The 23,073-nt window shown below is 45.4% G+C and overlaps 1 protein-coding gene across 3 annotated transcripts; it reads right to left on the bottom strand.

The window, feature by feature from the left end:
* Positions 1–558: 558 nt before the first annotated feature.
* CXCL12 (C-X-C motif chemokine ligand 12) lies at positions 559–22,680 on the bottom strand. 3 transcript variants are annotated; one of them, XM_024561331.4, is made up of 4 exons: positions 22,496–22,680; positions 18,128–18,245; positions 15,735–15,821; positions 559–1,044 (listed from the first exon to the last, which is right to left on the bottom strand). In XM_024561331.4, exons 1-4 carry the CDS (start codon positions 22,554–22,556, stop codon positions 843–845), a joined length of 468 nt encoding a protein of 155 aa, XP_024417099.1. In that variant the 5' UTR covers positions 22,557–22,680; the 3' UTR covers positions 559–842. The 3 variants fall into 3 exon arrangements, with proteins under 3 accessions (XP_024417099.1, XP_024417100.1, XP_024417101.1); XM_024561332.4 differs by lacking the exon at positions 559–1,044 and adding an exon at positions 7,347–10,467 and having other exon boundaries at positions 22,496–22,674; XM_024561333.4 differs by lacking the exon at positions 559–1,044 and adding an exon at positions 10,479–13,175 and having other exon boundaries at positions 22,496–22,677.
* Positions 22,681–23,073: the final 393 nt, after the last annotated feature.

Genomic DNA, 23,073 nt, shown 5'->3' with positions numbered 1-23,073 from the left:
TTGTTTTTAATTTTTGATGACCTTCTAAACTGTTTTCCATAGTGACTGCATGAATTTACATTTCCACCAACAGTGCACCAGGTTTCCCTTTTCTCTACAACCATACCATCACTTATGTCTTGTCTTTTTCATGGTGGCCATTCAAACAGACATGAGGTGATATATCATTGTGATTTTAATTTGCATTTTCCTAAAGACTACTGATGTTGAGCATCTTTTCATAAACCTGTTGTCTTTTTGTATATCTTCTTTGGAGATATGCCTAATCAGGTCTTTTGCCCATTTTCTAATTGGATTATATATTTATTAATATTTATATATTTATTTTGCTATTGAGTTATAAGAGTTCTTTACACATTTTATATATTAACCCTTTATTGGATATATGATTTGCAAATATTTTTTACTTCCATAGTTTGTCTTTTTGCTTTGTTGATTTATTTTGCTATGCAGAAGCTTTTTACTTTTATATATTTCCACTTGTTTATTTTTTATTTGTTTTTTTCACTTTATGTATCATTTAGGTGTGGCCTAGAGTATGCCAATAAATACACAAATTTGTGAGATGAGTATTGCTATCTTTATTTTAGAGATGAACAAAGAGAGGTTCCAAAAAATCATCATCAAGATCCATATTAAAGAGCTTTAGTCTTGTGTTTTCTTCTAAAAATTTAATGATTTTAGGTCTTAAATTTAAGTCTTTGATCCATTTAAAGTTAATTTTTATGAGTGGTGCAAGTGATGGGTCCAGTTTCATTTTTTTTAACATGTGAATATCCAATTATCCTGGTATCATTTATTGAAAAGACCATCTTCTCCACTGAGTGTTCTTAGCTCCCATGTCAAATTATTAGTTGACTGTATATGCTTGGGTTTGTTTCTGGGCTCTTATTTCTGTTACATTCATCTATTTGTTTGCATTTAATGTCAGTACCATACAGCTTGAAATCGAAAAGTTTGATGTTTCCTGCTTTGCTCTTCTTTCTCAGGCTATTTAGTGTCTTCTGTGCTTCCATATAAATTCTTGGAGTGTCTTCTCTACTTCTGTAAAACAACCAATGAAATCTTGATAGGGACAGCATTGACTGTATAGATGGCTTTTGGTGGTATTAACATTTTAACAATATTAATTCTTTCAATTTATGAACATGGGATATCTATTTATCTGTGTGTTCAATTTCTTTCATCAATATCTTGTAGCATTCACAGTAAATATTTTTCACATCCTTAGTTAAATTTATTCCTGATTTTATTGTTTTTGGTGTTATTGTAAATGGGATCAATTTCTTTATTAGAAAATTTGGTATTAGTGTATAAAAACACTACTGATTTTTGTATGTTAATTTTGTATCCTGAAACTTTACTGAATTCACTGATTATATCTAAGAGTTTTTGGGTGGAGTCTTCAGGATTTTCTGTATGTAAATCATGTCATCTGCAAATAGAGACAATCTTATTTCTTCCTTCCCAATCCTGAAAATGTTATTTCTTTTTCTTGCCTAATTGTTTAGCTAAGACTTCAAGTTCTATGTTGAATAATAGTGGTGGGAGTAGGCACCTTTGTCTTATTTATGATTTTAAAGGAAAAGCTATCAATCTGTCACCATTGAGTATGATGTGGAAAGGATGATTCTTTAATCTTGGCTCATAGGAAATGAACCATTATCATTTTTCAGGTTCTGGTGATTCTCAGGGGAGGGGTCAGAGGTTTCTAGAAAAGGTGTAGTGTGTGTGATTCCTTGATATATGAACATTAAGGTAAGATGAATTTGGGTTCAAGTAATGACCTATCAATGTGACCTTGAGTATGTAAACAAATGCACAACCTTGTGATATGAGCATAGCTATCTTTATTTTAGAGATGAGAAAAGAAAGGTTCCAATGTATTAACATTCTATTGATTTATTGGGAAATCATTCACAATTTTTTTATTATCTCCTATATGCCAGCCACAAAGAAAAATTAGTGAACAAAAGAGACCAAGCTCCATTCTTCCAGCATTGGTATTAACCTTCTTCTTTAGGAAAACAGTTAACAAACAAGTAAACATGACAGGTGGTTCTAGGAAGAGCAGCAGAATAGGGTGGACAGGGCATGCCAGCATGGGGAGGGGCTGCTGTACCAGACAGGGAAGTCTGCAGACTTTTCTGAGAAGGTGAGGGTGAGTGCAGACTAAAGGAAGGGACAGGGTAAACCACGTGGTTTCTAGGCAGAGACCACCTAATGCAAAAGAACTCTGCCAAGGGTCGGGCTGTTCAAGGGAGAGAAGGACAGTGTGGCAGGTACAGAGAAAGGGGTGAAGTCAGATAGGTGATGGGGACCAGCGACTGTAACTTCTGTTGGTCACTGGAAGGTTTGTGTAGGGATTACATGGCTGGTCATCATGACAGGCCACTCTTGTTGCTGTAGAGAGGATACTGAAGGACATGACAGTGAGCCAGCCCAGAGAGGCTAGTGCAGTGATTCAAGCAGAAAACAACTGTGGCTTGGACCAGGATTGTAGCAGTGAGAAGTGACTCCATTTTGGATATATTTTGAAGGTAACTAATTGGGTTTGTTAATGGTTTAGCTTGGAGTTATGAGAGAATAAAATAAATCAAAGATGACTAAGATTTTAGCCTGTGTAACTTGAAGAAATTGAATTGTCATTTGCAGAAATGGGATGAGCAGTTTGGGGGAAAGTGAAAATTAGGCATTTCATTTTGCATATGAAAATTTCAGAGGAGGAGCTGGGTGAACCAGCCTGAGATCCAAAAGATCACTCAGAATTCCTTAGCTTTTACATGGTGTTCAAGGTCAAGGGAGTGTATCAGTTCACCTGGTGCTACAGAAGAGTGTCTGAGGGTTGAGTACTGGTGCCTTTTTTTTTTGGTTTAGATGTGTGGAAGATGAGGAGGAAACAACAAAGAGAAATGAAATTGCATGAAGCCAAAGAAACAGTCAGGAGTGGTCTCCTCAGACCCAACCATGTATGTATGTCTAGGATCGTGATCAAGGATTCAAACGATGCCAAGAGACTAAGTAAGCCGGGGATTGGTAACTGAGTATTCGTGATGGTCTTGACAAAGAGCAGTTCTAGTGGAGTGAGTGATAGAGTCAAATTCTGACTAGGGTAGGTTCAAGAATGAAAAGAGAGAAGGCAAGAGACAACGTGGACAATTCTTTTGAAAACCTTTGTGTGATGAGAAGCAGAGAAATGCTGCAGATGCTATTGGAGGACATAGAGTAGAAGGATAGAGTTTAGGACTTTTTATTTTAGCTTTGTTTTGCTTTTGATGGGAGATATGCATGTTAGTGTGTTGATATAGAGAGTAAAAAATAATTATGGTATAGGAGAAAGGGGGAAGTCAGGAGAGATGTCCTTGGGAAGGTGAGAAGCACTTCTCAGCATAGGGTGGCCAGGAGCATGGTGCTCACTGTAAGTGACAACAGAGATGGTGGGTATAGATGTTTAGGTGGTAGATGAGAAGTGAAGTGCAGAGAAATCCCCTGCTTCTTGTTCCTCCCTTTTATTTTGACATCAGATGCAGACCATCAACTGAGAGTTTAGAGGAAGAGAAGGATAAAGATTTGAAGAGAGAAGAAAGTGTGGAATGAGTACCTAAAAGAAAGAGAAGCAAATGGGACAGGCATGTGTGATAGTATCCAGGTAGCACTGAGTTATTGTCATGAATTCAAAGAGACCAAACAGCAGAGATGCATTTTTTTTTTCTGAGCTCTTATCAGCTGTGGAAGTGCAGAAGTAGTACGACTGAGTTAGATTTAACTGGGGATGGATGGTACAGCAGTGAGCAGTTACTCAATTTCACTGCAAGTCAAGGGATCCTCCCATTCTGCCCTCCCCCAGTCCATAAGCATATCTTGCCAATCCACTCTTCCCCTTCCTAGATGAAGAGTATAAGATGCTTCATCTAGGGCTTCACTTTGCTTTATTACTGTTCAGTTTCATGGGCCAAGAATTAGATGCAACTCATTTGCTCTAAAATAAATGTTAACTCCTGAAAACTTAGCAGAGCAACCTGTTTGAAAATTGAGTAGCTCCAGTGTTTGTAGGAACACCAGGGCTTGGCTGTGGCTTGCCTGATGTTACCTCCCTAGGGCTTGCTGATGCCTCTCATCCTGAAGACATCAGCTTGTTCATCAAATGTTCATTAAGCAACCACCAAGACAAACACTCTTCAAGGCTTTAGGGACAGGACTCCATCCTCAATAAGACATTATAAAGCTTACAGCCTGGCAGGGGTTGTACATCCCAAGGATGAATGTACCTACAACTTCATTGTCCCCCTTTGTTTATCTCACGGGATGCACAGGCTGTGGGGCAAACCCCCATCACCCCTCCACACACTTGGAACTGGGCTAGAGCTCTCCACAGGATGATTATGGTGCAGCCATCTCACAATTGACATTGGGAAAGTTGTGTTGGTGCTGGTGGGTGCCTTCAAGGATGGAAGAGCATTTAGGCCCTAAACTGAGTCTGTGCACCTTTTACGGGGGTGGGTCTTAGGGAATGCCTCTGAACCATTTATCAATCCTAACAGGGTAGTAGGCACAGGCCAGAGTGGTCTTTCTTTGGACTTTAATTCCATGATAATGGACCCAGAAAAGACCTCTGGAGAGGCTGGGCAAGGGGTCGGGGTAGAAAAGTCTCCAACAGAACTGTGTACACTAGCCCACAGCCTCCTTGCATCCCACCTCCCTTGCCCACTCTGACTGCCTAATTTCCCATAATGATGGTTATTTGGATGCAATTACCAGAAATCCTTATTTTAGCTCTCAAACAGGATTTACTGAAAATACACAGGCCCCCAAAAAAAGATGTACAACTGGACCACACACGGGACCTTCCCAGACACTCTGACCTGTGGGCAGCCACATGTCACCTCCCTCTGAAGCTAACCAGTCTCTCATCTTCATTTCTCTCTCTGAAACCATTTCATGTGGTTGTAGCTCCCTCTGCTCCTCTGTCTCTTGCTCCCCACATTCCCATGTACAATGCTCTTAGCTGTAAGCAGAGACAGCTTGAGGACCTGAAGTGGTCCAAATCACAGCTCTGTCTCCTGGGACGGAAAACTGGACTGGCCAGCCTCAGCCAGCTGTCTCCACCAACTAATCACTTGTGTCAAGCAGCCCCTTCATGGAACCTCCCAGCTGTCAGGAACCCATTCCCAGGGGGTCCTAGCTCTTCTATGGCATGGTTATAAGGTTTGTCCCTTACACAGGGTGCAGAAAGGGAAGTGAAGGGCTGAAATCCAGGCCCCGATGTCCTCATGCTCAGCTCCGCATGTGAGCTGCACCCCTCCCTGGCAGAAAACTCCTGTTTCTAAATCAGAGCAGGACCCCACATGGGTTCTCAATGGCAGTCCTTGTGGGTCAGATCACCGCCAAAGAATCTACTTTTCTCATGTCTCAGCTTCACCAGTGCTTCCTTTAGCAACCCTTGATGGTATTATAGATTTCCTGCCACCTGTCTTACACTTACCATGCTTTAGGAAAATGCTCCTTTAATTGTAAGCCAGTCCCCAAGACTGCAGTTCCATGAAATCATGGAGAAAGCTGTCTTGCTCACCAGTCTCCACAACACCTAGTCCGGGTCTGGCATCACAGATACCAGCTAACTAATGAGGGCCATCAGTCTTGAGCCTTGTGGAGCACAAAAGACCATGGCTTTTTTTTTTTAATGCAATATCATTGTGAAGAGTCAACATCATGGTGAAAAATTACCCCAGAGATCGATTAATTCCTAGAGTTAGAACAGTGATAGAGTATATGGAACCAGCATACCCGGGCACTCAGAGAACCTAGGAGGCACCAACCAGGAGGCTTCTCCCCAGATGCCAGCTGAGAATGAGAAGCTCATACGGAATCCCTTGCAGCTCCAGGTGTTATCTGAGCTTAGCTGAAGGTCTAAATAGAGGCAGGTGTGAACTGATTCCACCTCTGTGGACTGTAGGGCGCAGCAGGTTGAAAGGGAGAAAAATGGCTCCTTGGTATACTTTTCTAGTCTAATCCTCATGTCTCCTCATGTTACTAAGCATCAAAGTTGTTGCTGGGAAAACTGAGACTAAGGGCAAGGGGTATGTCTTAAACCCAGAATGAGCAGAGAGACAAGAACTTAAGCACTCATCTCCTAATTTTCACACCCACCTTTGTCTCAGGACACCAGATGACTCTACTATAGCCTCTTCTAACCTTTCTCTCTTCCTGCAGCCCATCTGCAACTTAACAACCACACTGTGGTCACCCTATACCAGGGGTGTCAAACTCATTTTCACCAGAGGCCACATCAGCCTCACGGTTTCCTTCAAAGGGTTAAATGTACTTTTAGGACTTTATAAATGTAACTACTCCTTAACTAGGGGCAAGGAGCAAGGTGCTGCTGCGGGGTAGAAACAAGGTGCTGGGCCAGATAAAACAAGGTGGAGGGCTGGATTCAGCCAACAGGCCTTGTGTTTGCCACCTGTGTCCTATACATAACAAGAGGTTCTGGGTACAGTGGTAAACCAGTCACATTTGAACTTGTGGGCGAGTGTCTGGATGACAGAACAACCTGAACTCAGACATTTTTGGTGAGTCCACGCTCTTTTCCAGATTGACTGACTGTGGACCAGAGAGAATGTAGTAGAAAATGTGAAAGGGCTGACCTCTGTCTGTCCAGCTCACACCTGTTCAGTGTCTAGGACAGTGCTGGGGATGGCAATTGAGATAATTAGTGCCTGGTTTTCAGAAAGGCCCTTGTGACCCTGGGTGTTGTGGCTCAGTGGATTGAGTGCCAGCCTGCGAACCAAAGGGTTGCAGGTTTGATTCCCAGTCAGGGGACATGCCTGGGTTGTGGGCTGGGTCCCCAGTTTGAGGCATGTGAGAGGCAACCACGCATCGATGTCTCTCTCCCTCTTTCTCCCCTCCTTCCCATCTGTCTAAAAAATAAATAAATCTTAAAAAAAAAAAGGTCCTTGTGCAACACAGAAAGGCACAGGGTGCTGGGTCCTCAGCAAGGCTTTCAGCGACAGGGCCTGTTTGCCTTCCACGAAAGCCTGAGGTCTCCTTCCCAACAGCAGAGCCTTGCACAAAACCATCCTTTCTGAAGCAGAGGGCTACCTTGTCTTTAAGAAGGGATTCCAGCAAAACCAAGGACATCTGGAGAAAAGGGTGTGTATTGCCTGGCTCAGGATCAGTGACCTAGGAGAGGCAGCTATAGCCCCAGAAATCTTGCTCATGTTTAGCATTACAATGGCCTGTTTTCCACTAACCTTTTAAGCTAGAATTACATACCCCTCTGTGATCTGAGGGAAAAAATCAAGTCTGGAAAATTCCAAATGCTAATACTAATTTCAACCCTTGGCTGCTACATTTGAATATATGTCTTTATTAGAACATTTATAAGTGCATATACATGTTTTCATTGGTATGAAAGTAGAAATTGTTTCTAAAAGAAGTTGTTACTTTTTTTAAAAAAAAAAAAAAGCACACTGCATATAGGAAGCTGTCTTCTCCTGGACCATTTTCACATTATCTGGGAGATGCATTTTAAAAAATACAAAGTACAGTATTTATCACATTTAACACTGAACCTATCACTGCTCAGAGACTGAGAGTCCAGCGAGGTTGGGGAATAACAATTTTCCTGTGGGGGTTTTCATCTTGGCTAAGCCTGCTGAGAGGACATGGGTGTTCCTTGGGAGTGATTCCAGGATTGAGGTTCCCTCAGAATGGTTCAGAAGAGAGGTGTAGAGGAATCAGAACCCCATGATGATTCTCCTCTAGCTGCAGAGGACACAATACCTGAGAAAAGTGATGAAGTCTCAGTGAGGGAACTCATGGTGATCACACCAGGCAGTATTCAGAAAAGGAAGGTAAAATCAAATCCCCCTTTGGACTCACACAGGGGCACTGTAGCCTTTTGCTATGTGGGCCCTCTGCTCAAACAAGCAGAGGACCCCACTCAGCCTCCTCGCTGGGGTCTCAGCATCTGGCCAGAGCAGGACAAAGAACAGTACAAACAACACGTGGCACAGATTCAGATTCCAAACACAGCACACCTGTAACCTCCAGTCCCCCAATCCAACCTCCCCATGTGGTGCAAAGGCTGGCAGCGAAGGACTGCATTGGAGGTTACACTGAGCCCAAGGGAAGGTCAGGTAGAGGCAGCACTGGATCAAGAGGAACAGCTGGAGGACCCCTAATCACCTGATGCACTTGACTTATATTTTGAAAGCAATTTTCTTTCCAAATGAACTATTTAAATGCATATCTGCTTTAGCTGGGAAGTCAGTGTCATTTAGGAGCAGACTGCACGTGGAGAAATTGTTACGCAAGTAATTTTCCCTGTAGTTTCTACTCTTACCTTTTTCTTCCTATAGGGAAGAAACAGAAATGATTCTTCATTTAACTGTAGTCAAGATGTAGGGGTATGTTCATTTCCTCAGAGTAACAGATTTAATGGTTCTGGTTCATGGATTCCAAAAGAAGATGCTTCCAAATTTTCCATGAGACTTTTAAATATCTTGGGTTACCTGGAAAATGACCTCCCATTGAAGATTCAATAGTTTCATGTATAATTCAGGAGCCATGTAGTGACAGGTTAATTTTTAAAAGAGTGTCTTGAAACCAGGCTGCATCCCTTATAACTAATACAAATCTCCCATACTTTATTTTTTCAATATAGCATAGCTGGTTGGAGGATGTGAATATCTGGCTGACAGAATGGGTTCTCCCATGAAGATTCAGTTTAAGAAATACTATGGAAATGCCTAAAATGTGTTACTGATAACCCAACGATTATTAAATCTAAAAACACCTACAATTCAAGATCACTTTACAATACATGTTCTGCATGGTATTTGCAGTGTTCTATCAACGGATACATTTCCTTGCATTGCTGTTGTTTTTTTCCACTTTCTTAATCAAAAAAAAAAAGTTACTGGATCTTTAATCAAAGGGGAAAAGTGTTAGTAAGACCAAATAAAAAACAAAACAAGGAAAAAAACCCTTAGTGACTTCCTTTTTATAAACTGAAATTTTTAAATTGTCTAACTCTACACACTGCCCTCAGTAAAGGGAAACATCCCAAATATCAGGGTTCTTAACCAACTTTCCCATGTCCCATCATTTTCCAAGAGGAATTCCCTGCTGGACATCCTGGAAGGACAAGGTAACAGCAGCAGTAGACGAGGTCCAAGGGCCACTGTGCAAGGTAACAGATGGTGGGATTGCCAAATGGTGAAAAAGATGAGGTTAGATTTTAATCAGGAAAAAAAAGTACCCAGGATTAATCATTTTATGGATTGGGTTTTCAAAACCAAAAAAAAGTTAAGCATTCTTTTCTTGTTATTCCTGTTAGTCCCAAAACAATGCTGAGCTTGACACTATAAACACAAAATTCTCTGTAGTTCTGAGATATCAACATCTATGGAAACTTTGCGAGTCTGTGTCCTCAGAGGTCAGTGCTGCTGCAAACTGAATTCCCTTGGGCTCTGTGAATCCACCACAACTTTGTGATTTGTGGGGAAAACAAGGTTATCCACCCAAAATGATGACAGCCCTAAATGGGCCAGGTCAAAGGCCCAAGGGGCATCTCCTCACACTCAGCCTCTACATATTCGGAACTGACAATGCAGCATCAAGGACAATGGCTTTGAACAAAAAAACAGGATTGGACAACAGACAATATTCCAAACTAGACACAGAGGTGCACAGTTTTTCCTGGACCTGGTAAGAGAATACATTTTGATTTGCTTCTTGGTGCCCAGTTTAAATTAAAGATTTGTCTTGAGAGAGTCCTTTTCGAGGTCATGGAGACAGTCTCAGATGCACATGATGATGGATGAGAGAGAGGATGATGAGAAGAACATGATGAGATGTTGAGGACAGCTCAGGATGAGGCCCTATCCTGGCTTCATACTCCTACCTGCCTCAACTGAGGGAAGTCCTGGGATGCTCACTTGGATAAGGGATGATCCCCCTGCCTGGCCCTCTAGACCCTAATCTCCCCTAACTCCTTGCAGCACAGGGCCACCTTCACTAGGGTTTGCCCATGCTGACTAGTCCTGATACCCCCTCATCCCAGGACATGATAATGTGGGCAAGACTCCCTCAGTCTGGGGTCCAGCTTGTGCAGCTCAGAGGAATATAAAATTCAGGAAACTGTAGTCAGACCAGGGGCTTCATGGTAAAGATATTATAATAAAGCAAGTAAAATAATATTAGTCTAAGTTCCTATCTGTCACCAGTGACATTGGATAATCAAGCTAAATGAAAAAAAAAAAAACAGAATATACTTTGCTACATAATCAGTGAAAGTAAGGCAAACTGTGCAAAACAAAGCCCTGGGAAACACATTACGCCCTGTCTGGACTGCACAGGGAAACCACTGGGGGCTCTTCCTAACACTGTCTTCAGACCCGGCCTCCTACAGTAAGGCTTCCTCAGGCGTCTGACCCAACCTGCGCCTCTCACATCTTGAACCTCCTGTTAACAAGAAGAGAGGAAGACACCATTAAGGCGGGTTCCTGCAGTGGCCAGGCCTAACACTGAGATGCCAAGCCTACTCCAGCAGGGTCCCACTCCTGACTTCTGAATTCCAAATCACAAGGGTGATGGATCTCCTTTCTTAGGCCATGGGTAGAGGAGGGGAGTGAGAGAGATAGCATGGCTGAAGCAGCATAGGGATGGATGGAAGGTGGGAAGTAGAAAGGACAGACTGGTGCAGTAATCATGGATCATGGCAGATAAATGAGGACACACAGCCGGCTTGGCATAGTGGTCACATGACAGGACAGGGCACACTACCTGCACCCAGTGCAGAGGTTAGGCTCATCTTCACACAGAGCCTGGCACGGGCTGCCAGCACAATCAGGGCCTTTGCACCACTCACTGCTTCCATCCCATATCCCTAGTCACCTCAAGGCTTCTCAGTGGACCAGCCAAGGTGGCCCTGGAGCTGGTGCAGGGGTGGCCTCATGCACCACTCACCTGATATAGTCATGTGAACACTGCCCTGTGGCAACCCACAACAGCATTAAGGTCTGGCTCTGGCTCTTCCCCAGAGACTCAGGACACTTCAATACCTGTTTGTCAGACACAGTGAAGCCCAAGGCCAACTCTCTTAGTCTCCACAGCTCCCACCCCCCAGGATTCGTGGGACACATGGTACTCCTGAGCACTGCAGAAAGCAGGTTGCCACCTCAGGTCAGCAATAGCTTGACCCATTGCTGCTGCAGGGCAGTCAGCTCTCTGTGGTGCACAGGAGGGACCAGCCACCTCTCTAGGCACAGAAATGGCTGCTCCCACAGTGTGCAGAGTGAAGTACAACATGGGTGCATAGGTCTGACCTTTCTGGTGGTGCATTTGTTAAGAGTGAGGAATAGCCCTACCAGGCTCCCACAGACCAGACATGCTGCTGCTTTATCAGGAAGAACTGCAGCCCTGGGCCATCCAGCTAACATCAGGGTGCCTTCAGAGGCAGGAGGGCAGCGTCACTGAAGTAATCCCCTGCTCACCCACAGCAGGCCTGCTAGCCCCAGTACTGGAAATGGGCCCAGGCTGGAAGAGTTAGCCAGCTAAAAGGGATGGCCCTAGAAACAAAAGGTCTCTGGCTACAGGGCCCTAACAGGACACTTCTCCAGTGGGGAAAAAAGAAGGCCGTGATACTCTCTGCTGTAGTCACAAAGGAGCACATTAGAGCAGAAGGGGGACACAGCACTGTGTGACGCAGATGAGTCTGACACACAGAGACCTTGAGTTCCCTTTTCCTGAAATCCATCTTCCATGTCCTCCATCCACTTTATCTTTCTGGATCCATATACTACAATTATGACCAGGGGTCCAGGGTGGAGGGTGTGTGTTTGTGTGTTCTGGGGGTTAGAAGAAAAGAATAGATCTGCAAGGTATCCCTTTTTCAAAGCACTACTGACATCAGGCCTTGCTCCTCCCCCATGATCCCCTCCTTCCCGTCCAAATTAGACTTGGCCAGAAATCTTAGACATAATTCTATAAGGAAGGCAATGAGACACTTCTAGAATTTAAACCTTGTCACTTTAAGCAGATATGCCCAATGGGTGAGACCTGAGGCAGCTGTGTCCTACAAATATTTGCACAGGGTCATGGAGACTCTTCCAGAAGGAGGGGAAGGGATAGGCTAGAAGGCCCAGAACTGCAGTCCCCTCCCAGAGTTCCTCCATATCATCAGGGACCCATGTAAAGAATCTACAAAATGAATTACCCTGTGAAGAGCCTCCCTGAGAAGCACTTCCACATCTGCTCTCTGGGAACACAGAGGTCACACATGTTCTCCCTGCATGGTCTGCAGAAGCCTACCTGAGCTTGGAGGTAAAGCTACTTACACATCCCCAGGCCTAGGGAGGGGGGCAGTTGGAGAAGTCCCACCCCAGGTAGCAGAGATGGAGGGCTGGCAACAGGACTTGGGAAAAGGAGTCAGTTATCACCTGCAAATGTAATGGCCACAGCCAGCTCTGCCCCAAGAAGGCCGGGATGGGCAGCATTAGTGGCAGCAAATGAGAGAGCATGAGGCATACATGCCCTCTGCTGGCAGAGGCTCTACTGCTGGGCTCACAGATGGCTTTGGCGGGGCGGGGTGCTAGGCAGTCACAAGCTGGTCTCAAACAGGAAAGCAGATTCCAAGCGTGCAGATCTGGGTGAGCTCCAGAGTAATCATAGGCCTCCTAACAGACTGAGTGAAGGGCAGGGTGGAAGGCTCAGACATTTGGGGAAATGATGGGGAGGCCTGGGTGTCTCTAGACAGAATCCTGGGTCATTTTAGAGTCTTGGGCTGTTCTACATGAAGTCCTGAGCAGAGAGTCTCCATGTTGGGGTCTCCAGACCCCAACTCCAGTCTCTATACAACTACTTCATTATTTAGCAGACCAGGAAGGACCTTAATAAGCACATAAATAAAGGAGCCAGTGAGACCAAAGGGGTGGCAAAGCACTGCTCCCCCTTGGAGTCTGAGAGGCTACCCAGGAGGCAGGGGTTCTGCTCTGCAGGTGGGGTTAGAGCAAATTTACAAAGCACTGGGTGAGACCAGAACAGAGTGTACTGTAGTCCATCTCGAGGTGGTAGATATCTAGTTTTTTCTTTTCTGAGCAGCCTTTCTCTTCTTCTGTCGCTTCTTTTTTCCTATCTTTTCTTTTTTCCCCACTTTTTCTTCTCTGCGCCCCCTTCGATAAAATTAGTAGAACCATTAATAATGTTGAGATAAACAAGAGCTGTCTCAGTCTGATCAATATTTAACACTGGCCCATGTATTGGTTTCATTCTATCTTCAGACTCAAGCCTGGAGGCCCCTGGGCAAAGCACTGTTCATCAGTACCTCATTAAAATAAATTAGACATTTTCCTTCATTTGAAAAATGTTAGGCTTCCACAACACCTGTGGACTGATTACAGCAATCACCAATTTGCCAACTTGACCCAGGCTCCCACTATTGCCTTCCAATGGGGAAAGGAATTCTCATCTAAAAGGGCGTGAAGGCAAACCAGAGCCAGGCTGGACTTGATCTTCTATTTCAACTCACCTTCTCTCCCAGGCTTCTTTTTTCCTCAGTGCAAAGCTGAACTCTTTTTCATCTAAAAAAATCTGTGCATTGTAAATTGGAGACTAGAGGCCCAAGGTTCAGAAGGCCATCCAGAAAAGGAGAAAGCAAACAGCCTCCTCTCTCCTGTCTGGATGTCTGTGGAGACACCCTGGGAATGACTGAGACTGTTCAGAAGAATGAGGGAGAGAGGGTGGCTAGCAGAATTTTATTAGAACAACTGGCTCATGACTGTCACATTAAAATGATTTAAGCTGAATGGTATTTAATGACTTATGGGATAAGGCCACCTGTTCCTGAGAAAGCTTGATATTAACCATGGGCTGGAATTATGGGATTTTTACATGGGAAAATGTGAGAGCTGTATATTATAAGGATTGAGTCTCTAGAGATTACATGGGGATGTTAGGAGAACCAAGGAGAAGGAAGGGGAAGAGGAATTAGTGAGTCAAATATTATTCTTCAGAAAACCAGCACTGCTGCTTTCATTGGCTTAAAAATGCAAAAACTTGAGTTGCAGATTTGCTCCTGAGCAAGGCCCATGTGCTATTACTCATATGTGAACTCAGTAGGAGGGATCTGAGGCACCTGACCAGCATGCCAGCTTATCTTCGCAAACTTGGGAAATGTGTAAGAGCTCCACGTCTAACAACTAATGGATTTATTTCAAGTAAATAAATTCCCACATACAGTAGGACGTTTATACCATGAAACAATTAGCATTTTATTGCTAGTGCATATAATGTCACATTTGATACAATTTTAGTACAAGTGAAAAAATACACTGTGGCCAACATTAAAAAGCTGCAATCACATTTGTATGCATTTCTTTACAAATTGCCAGTAGTTTAAGATAATAGAGAAATGCATCTACTGACATTCATATGGCTCCACTCAAATGTATGAATTATTTGACTATAAATATATTCTGAAATACATTTGTTTATAAAGAAATGTTTAAAAATGTGCACAAAAATATATAAAAATGCCTTGCAAAAAGTTACAAATACCACCAGGCCCATCTGTAGATCACATTTATGCGTGGAAATTTCACCTTGCCAGCATTTCTGATTGTAGCTGTTGAGGCTTCAGGAGCAGAAGTTAGTAGCAAGAGGCTAATTTATTCATTTAATTTTTCACATCAGATTTCAGAAAGCTTAGTTAGCATTTGTAGAGCCTCCATGGCACTCACATGCTTCAGAGGCAATCAAAGAAACCAAATTCCTTAAAGAAAGCTCTCAGATTGAAATTGCATTTGATTTTGCAAAGATTTGTCTCTCATGGGAAGGTGGGGATGTGGTCTCCCATGCACCAGGAGGAGGCCAGCCCCATTCTGGAGATCAGAGCAAATTCTCACAGAAGGCCTGAGCAGGAAGGAGGGCAAGGGGAGGAGAGGACTCGGCTGGAGCTCCAGTGACCACCCTCCTCCCCTGAGTGCATGCAGACATGAGAAGCAGAAGTGAGATGAAAGCATGCTCTTGCAGGCAGGGAGAGGCCAGGAATGACTGGGAGAGGGTCTCTGAGCACAGTCCCCAGCGATGCTTGCTTCTGCATGGAGCCCACAGGTCCATTCACTGAGCTTGAAAGAGGAGGTACAGGTGGTGGCAGTTGCATAGTATGGTCAGTATCTGAGAGCTACCCTGGACCTTTATTCCAGGAGGGGTGTGACCTGTAGGAGCCACCCAAAAGTCTTTCTTCATACCTCAGCTTCTGGAGGAAGGACACTTTTTTGAGCTCCATGCTTTGCTGTCACCTGACTGGGCCCAGACTCCCCAGGAAAAATCCAAAACAAACCAAATACAGATATTAAAGTAATCATTGATTTAAAAAAGAATAATGAGAATGATAATGATTGTGATGATCACAAGGAAAGTGACTGGTGGAAAATACTGTTGAAATAATACAATTTCTTAGAAAAAAAACCCAGTTACAAAACAGCCAATGGGCAAGGGCCCTGGGTATGAATGAAGCTGTGGTGTTGCACCATATGCTGTAAATGCAGATGTCTACATGCTGGGCAAACCTCCTACCCATTCCCAGGTCAATGTGCTGCCCTACAAGCATACCTGGCCCTCACCAGTAAGGCCTTCCTCTCCCCACACCTTTGCCCTCTCAGGACTTTCACACAGTTTTAGCTTTCCTCCAGTGGCTCTAGTGGAAAGTCCTTTCTGGCTGTTGTGCTTACTTGTTTAAAGCTTTCTCCAGGTATTCCTGAATCCACTTCAATTTCGGGTCAATACACACTTGTCTGTTGTTGTTCTTCAGCCTTGCCCTGCAAAAACAGAAGAGGCGACAGTGTGCAGCTGAATGGGAGTAAGGACTGCTGTGACCTGTACATTTGCTCACCCAACACCCATATCAGGATCCTTACTGGAGCCAGGTGTCTGATTGGCAGAGAATTCCCATAGGAACCATTTGAGTTGGAGTTTGAAGGATAAGTAGGAATTGGGCAAGAGAAGTAAAAGAGGAGGAAAAAGCAAGTGCAAATACACAAGAGGGTAGTAGAACATGGAGTCTGTGAAGGAACAGCAAGAGATAGAATGCTCAAGAAACATGTGGCCAGATGTAAGGGCAAAAATGTGGGATTTTATCTGCAAGATTATGGGAATTTGTGAGGATTATAACTAGAGGGTAACAGAAGTAGATTTTTATTTCGGTGAATCATCTTGTATTACATGCAAGACAGAGAGAAAAGTAAGCCTAGAGGCAGGGGCCTGCAATAATCTGGGGATAAGGAGAGGTGACAGTGCAGTGAGAGAGGACCAGTACAGGAGAGGGATGAGAGTACAATGAGGGAAGAGCAGTGAAAGTGGGAGTTGAGTGTGTATTGACCAAGGGGAAGTGCAGGTGGGGGTTGAGAGTGTAACAAGGAAAAGACAATGCAGGTGGTGGCTGAGAGTGAATTCAGGGAGGGGCAGTACAGGTGGGCAATGAGAGGGCAGTGAGGGAGGAGCAGTGCAGGGGAGGATGAGAATGCAGTGATGGGACAGTACTGGTTGGGGGAGTCATAGTGTAGATAATTTGCCTGAAAATGTCTTCCAGAGAGTTTTACAAGTTCAGTGAATCTTCCCTGGTCTCTCTTTTTTTTAAGTTCCATTCACTGAGCTTGCAAGAGAAGGTACAGGTAGTGGCAGTTGCATAGTATTGTCAGTATCTGAGAGCTGCCTCAGGTTGAAGTTTATACCTCAACTCTCTCCCACTTCTCACCTCCACTCATAGCCACTCTACCTGATAACTCCTGGAAGAGGACCTGGACTTTACACCCCTCTCCTTAAAACCATTGTTACCAGGTAATCTGTGATATTGTACCACATGAAGCCTAAAGATACTTCTGGCCAGTCAGTCACAGGTCTATAAGGATAGCGAAGGGCGGCAAAATGGCTCTAGGACACCCAGAGTTTTTACACAGCCTGTGCAGAGGGATATAGCTTGTAGCAAAGTGGATGGGAGTTCAAATCTGGGTATTACTGTTTATTAGTTTTGTGTATGCTCAGACCTAAGAGTTATATTTGGCTTCTTCAACTTTAAGGTACATTCCTAGGCAAGTAAATCAGCATAATCTGTACTATAAAGCAAGAGCATACAAGCTAAATTCAATACCTGATAAAATACCTCTTAAAGAACATGTAGTATTTTATTATAAGCAAAATTAGTAAAAGCATTCATCTTCTAGGGCACTAAAACATTTGTAAATTACAAACACATCAAGGCATTAAAGGGTAGGAAAAAAGACAAAGAAAAATCAAACCTACAAACAGTTTGCATTATGCAGAAAAGTCTTTAGGAAGTTCCAGCTTTTATTCTAATTGCCTTGCCCCATCTGTTTTTAGCACTGGGACTTTTCAGGAGGTGAACTGTCCCAGGAAACCCCTAGCATCACCTCCCTGGAATCTAGACACACTAGCATGCCTACTCTGTGCTAGCACAGGTATATAGGAACACTGAATGGCCAACTAATGGATAGCGATGGGTGGCTTTCTTGCACACCTTGTCCAGACTCCTGCACTGCAGGCCACATATCTCCATCTCATGTTTGTGTGATTTGGGTTTGTCTCATTTTCCACATGAATGAAACCAAAGCCTCATGTGTTATATTTGACAAAATTCAGTTAAGTGAGCTGATAATGGTTAAAGATGACTTCAATTGAATTTGGATCTTGTGCTATATGAGCAAAGATTAATTTATAACATCAAAGCCCTGAAACAGAACCGGGGCAGGGCAGACAGAACCGTTACAAGCAAAGGATAAGTTATTGAACTTGAGTACAAACTTTGGCGAAGCCAGTGTTTTTGTAGTCTGGAAATGCATCCAAATGTGCTGCCAGTTCCTGTGCTAAAGGGAGGAAGCACGGAAAGAAGAGACAAGGACCACTATAAGCACAGCAAGGCACCAAAGGGTAAGAGTGGCTTTGGAAACTCCTGCTTGGTATACTCAAAGTCCTTGTGGTAATAATAGCTGCCTCTAATTATGCCAAGTTCAAGGCTGGACACTTGGCATGTGTCATCTCTAGCTTTACCAGTTAGGTGTTACTGTGCTCATTAGATGCCACATTCCTGGAGGATGATGCTCAGACTTACACGATCTGAAGGGCACAGTTTGGAGTGTTGAGGATTTTGAGATGCTTGACATTGGCTCTAGCAACATGGCTCTCGAAGAATCGGCAAGGACATCTGTAGCTCAGGCTGACCGGTTTCCCTACAAGAGGTAATAAAAACAAGGAAGCTTGTTACTATCCTGCCAGGCCTCAAAGATACACATGTATCTAGGTCTGCAGCGGAGGGGAAAAAATGGCAGAATGACAGTAGGATCGAGAGTGATGGGATGAGTCACTGGTACATCCCGGCAAAAACCTCCTTGAGCAGCACAGGAAGATCTGGTGGGCTTGGGCTCAACTTCTACAGGGCCAAAGGCCAAAAGGACCTGTGGAGAAATGGACCCTAGGAAGGAGGGTGGAAAATTAAAATAAGAAGCACCTGTTCAGATTTCTTAAGATAAAGGATATTAATCACAAGAGAGAACTATTTCAGTCAAAGGTACTGAGGTTCCCAGTTATTCTACACAAAAGTGCCCAGGGCCAACTGAGAGTCTTCCCTACTTAAAAGGGGGAGGGGTAATAAGGAGGCTCCAAGCTCTCTCTCCTTCCTCCTCCCTCTCTCCTCCGGCACAAGCCTCATCCCAGAATCAACCACAGACCTCCTGGGAATACTGCGCTCCCCCACCTGCAGTTTTCTTGCCTCATATTTACCTTAAACCCAGGCGGCCACAAAAGAATCTGGGCTGGCTTCCTAGCTGGGAGTCCTTAGAGGGCAGGGCAAGGGCACACTTTCTCTCCAGCACTTCCCAGAAGGCATGGAGATTATCAGGGCTGGAGTCAAATATGGCTTTCACTGCCTGTGCAGGGACCCTACAGCCTCCTGGGTTGTATTACATCTTTGTTTGCAAATTCACCAATTTGCAAAATGCTATATTTAACATGCATTAATGTAAATTAGCAAAGGGCTCTGGCAGAACCCACCCTTATTCTTTAAGTCTAGAATTGCAAGCCCTGGGAGGCTGGGATTTGTGAGGGTTTTTCCTGCATATTTTATCCAAGCCCCACTTAATAACCCAAATTATTTGACTTTGTGGATCCTTTCATCAGGGATTAAATGTATGTTTGAGAATATTTTGTCCAGAGAATTTTTTTTAAGTGCTCTTGCTTACAGAGCTCTCAGAGGCCTCCTGGTGGTTTTGAAGTTCTGCACTTTTGGGCAACAGAGCTGGGGAAACTGCATGAAACCTTGCAAATTAGGGACTTCTTAATTTTTTGTTTTCTAAAGGCTGCATTCAGTTGGGAAACAGCATGGCCTCAGTACAGCAGCCTATTGAGCCACCAAGTCTGGGAGAGAGCAGAATACCCCCTGACCTCCCAGGACCAAATTCAACACCCTGAAAACAGGAGAAAGTCTGATTCAGGGCTCCCAGTTGTTTCATGGTGCAGGAGCACTGGAGCAACTTTCACATTACCCCTGATACAACCCCAGAAAGTCTGCTGGGGCCCAGCTTTCAGCAACTGCACAGACCTCTCTTATCTGTATTACATGGTAACCAGATCACCTGGGAAAGCAACCCAGGGCTAGAGGCTAGGCAGTCTGGGTAAAGGAAGAGCCAAGTCTCCCATCCAGTGTCCTGCCCCCAAGTTGCCCTAGAATTTCATGAGTGCCTGTGTGCTGAGAGGCCAGTGATGAGCCAGGACAGGTCCCGACATTACAGCAACCGAGAGCAGGGAGGCAATGATATGCACACTGTGGTGGGTGGGGGTTACTGTTCTCTAGTGTCCAAAAAAGTGTTCTGGCTCCATGTAGCGAAGATCAGGCCTAGTTGGACTCAAAACACAGGCTTTCTCTTTTTCTTCTCTTCCCTCCTTCCTCCCATGGGATTATACATTCCTTTAAAGGCAATTCCTATTCCTGCTTCCAGGACCCAATTGCCTGCCTATCAAGTGGGGAACTTCAATATACTTTTTGGGTTTTGTTATTTGCTGATTTTAGAAAGACAAAGGGAGAGAAGAGAAAGAGATGATAGATGATAGATAGATAGATAGATAGATAGATAGATAGATAGATAGATAGATAGATATAGAGAGAAGGGGGAGTGGAGAGAGAGACATCAACTTGTTATTGCACTTATTTATGCACTCATGGGTTGCTTCTGCTATGTGCCCTGACTGGGAATCAAATCTGAAACCTTGGCGCTTGGGAATGACGTTCTAACCAACTGAGCTACCCGGCTAGGGCACGAATAATTTTTTTTAAGTGACAGAGCCCAAGTGCCCTTTACCAAGGGAAGTCAGAACTGTGTCCACCTGATGTCCTTTTCTATGGCTTTTTGTAAATATTACTAACTTTTTCAACTGTTGTGGATGTGACTCCATTTACTGGAAAGACACTGATTAACCCAGATGTTACTGTGGGTTGGAACCTGGTTACCGTGCTTTATTTCAAAACTGTTACCGGAGAACCCCCCATTCTAATGAAGAGACAGGCGCCAGCCAGACTCTCCAACCAGGCCTGGGAATGAAGCCCACCCTAAGTTTAACCCCTGGAAGTTTCTGGGCTGAGATCAGCCAGTGGAGGGAATGCAGGGTCCTAAACCTGAGCCTGAACAAGGATATCTCTGAAGTACAGCTTTGGAACTCAGCATGGGCACACAAGCCCCAGGAGTTAAAAAACAAACAAAACAAAAACAAAAACATTCTGGTCTAAGCACGCATGGTGAACAGACCAGCCTGGACTGAAGGACACTGACCTGGACACTTGCTGCCAAGGGAGGTAAGCAACCAACCCTTCCCAGGGTCAGTAGGAGTCTGTGGTTATGTTCCCCCCAGGTCAGCTATGCCCAGGACTCACTGACGGCGGTCCCTGCGTTCCAGTCCTATCTTCAAATTTGGGCAGCACCATTTCTCCAGAGAGAGTGTGTGATGACACCTCCACTCTCACCAGACCACTCAAGTGTTAATTCCCAAACCAGAGTGTCTCCATGACCTGGGGAGTCAATGTGGAGACACAGCCTAGGAAACATTTTCAGCCAGGAGTAAAACTTTAAATTGCCTTTGATCTGGTCCCTCTGCAGCTCTGACAAGCAACCTGCTACACTTTTAAAGAACACTTCCCAGGAGTCAGCCAAGAACCCTGTTAACCAGGCCCTCCTGCCTGGTCCAGTTGCTCCCCTGCTCACCTTACCCATTCTGGCTTCCCCACCACTTCCTGCCAGAATGCACCAGGGGGGTCTTTCCCTCAACATAGCCTAGTGCTCCAGGAGCTCAGGCCCTGCACAGACCTAGGCTGCACCAAGGGCACTCTGTGTTCTTCAACCCTGTGCAGAGTTTGTTGTAAACTTTGCAGCTAAGAACAGAACAGGCTGCATGGCCTGACTAACATGCTTTTTTATTTGCAACAGTTTATTTTAGTTTGCAGCAGCAGTGGTGTCCTATGACAGGACAGGGAGATTCTCTCAAGCTTCAAAAGAGAAAAAAAAGCTCTCACTCTCCCAGTGAAACTGGACACCACCTTGCACAATGGCCTAAGGTCTTGGCGATTGAACTTTGCTGCAGTGCTCATAAGAAGTGGTGAGCTCCTATCTGCAGGTGTGTTTTGGGTACTAGGGACTTGGAGACTCTAATGGCCCCAGGACCCCTCTAGGGGGACCTAGAGAAGAGACAGGGAGGCCAAGGCTGGACGCGTGCCCAAGTTTGCAGCGTCGCTTCGGACCTCGGGTCTGTGTAGAAGCGCAGTGGGGGGCTTCTGACCGGGTGGGGGGCGCAAACCCGACAGCTGTTCAGTACCACCCGCCCGCGAAGTCCTGCTTGGGTGGCTGCAGAGTGCGAGCAGGCCTCTCGTGGAGGGTCCACCACGCTGCTGCCCCAGATCTCACAGCCACCACGAGCGATTCGAATCCGGTTTGCAAGGAGCTCTTCCCTAAACCAGCCACCGATCGCATCTCCAACACAGTGAGCCCACCCGGCTCTGGAAACCGAGCCTGGTGCGGGAAGGCCACTAGCTGAGGGGTGGACGGGCAAGGGCAGGGGACCCGAGGTTCCTAACTCGGCTCCACACATCCCTCTACGGGGCCCACTCACGACACGCCCTCAGTGCGCCCATCCAGTTTTCCTGCGGGACCTCGCTTTGCAGCCGGCTGGAGGGCCAGTGGCTGCACCGCAGTCCCGGAACACTAGCTCGGTTGCGGATTGAACAGCCTTACTGCCTCTGCGCTGCTCGCGGGATGTTGGACGCGCACCCCGAGTGAGCTCGCACTGCGAAATGGGCAAAGCAGTGAAACTTGAGTTCGCTCCAGGTTTCGCGGGCGGGCAGGCGCGGAGGAGCCGCGGCACCGCTAGCAGTCGGAAGCTCTGAGCCCTGAGCTCAGAGCTTGGCGCCTATCCGGCCTCCACCGCCAAGCACACTCACCGTCGCTGAGGCAGAGCGCAGCCAGCACAAGGGCCAGCACGGCGACGATCTTGGCATCCATGGCACTGACGGGCGGCGGCGGGAAGACCCAAGCCAGACGCTGAGTTGACGCGGCGGCGGAGAGGGAAAGTGCAGCAGCAGAGGAAGAGCGTGCGACGCTTTACATGCACAGGCAAAAGAGCAGAGCGGGGAGGGGAGGGGCTGAGAGGGGCGGGACGCGCGGCGAGGGGCGGTCTTGGAGCAATATCCCGGCGACCGCGGAGGGCACTGACCTGCGTCCGCCCCGTAGAACTTTTCCCACTCTCCCCTCCTTGCCAGCTCTCCTACGCCCCAGGGGTGTTCCAGGGACTGAGGTGCACTCAGGCCTTTAGCCGTTGCGGGGTCCATTGGGCCCTGCTCTGTAAGCCTGATTTGTAGTGTGGAACCGAGCCTCTCAGTGAGGCTGGCCTGAAGGGTTGATTATTGTTCCCATTGTTTATACGGAGACACGGAGTCCCACAGATGAGACCTGAATGAAAACTAAGGAAAAACAGGTGCAGAACATAGTGAGATTTCACATTTATGCACCTTACAAAGTG

The sequence above is a fragment of the Desmodus rotundus genome, chromosome 4 (genome assembly GCF_022682495.2).
Source record: "Desmodus rotundus isolate HL8 chromosome 4, HLdesRot8A.1, whole genome shotgun sequence".
NCBI lineage: Eukaryota > Metazoa > Chordata > Mammalia > Chiroptera > Phyllostomidae > Desmodus > Desmodus rotundus.
The sequence above is the reverse complement of the archived record's forward strand: the minus strand, read 5'-3'. Positions and strand labels throughout refer to the sequence as shown.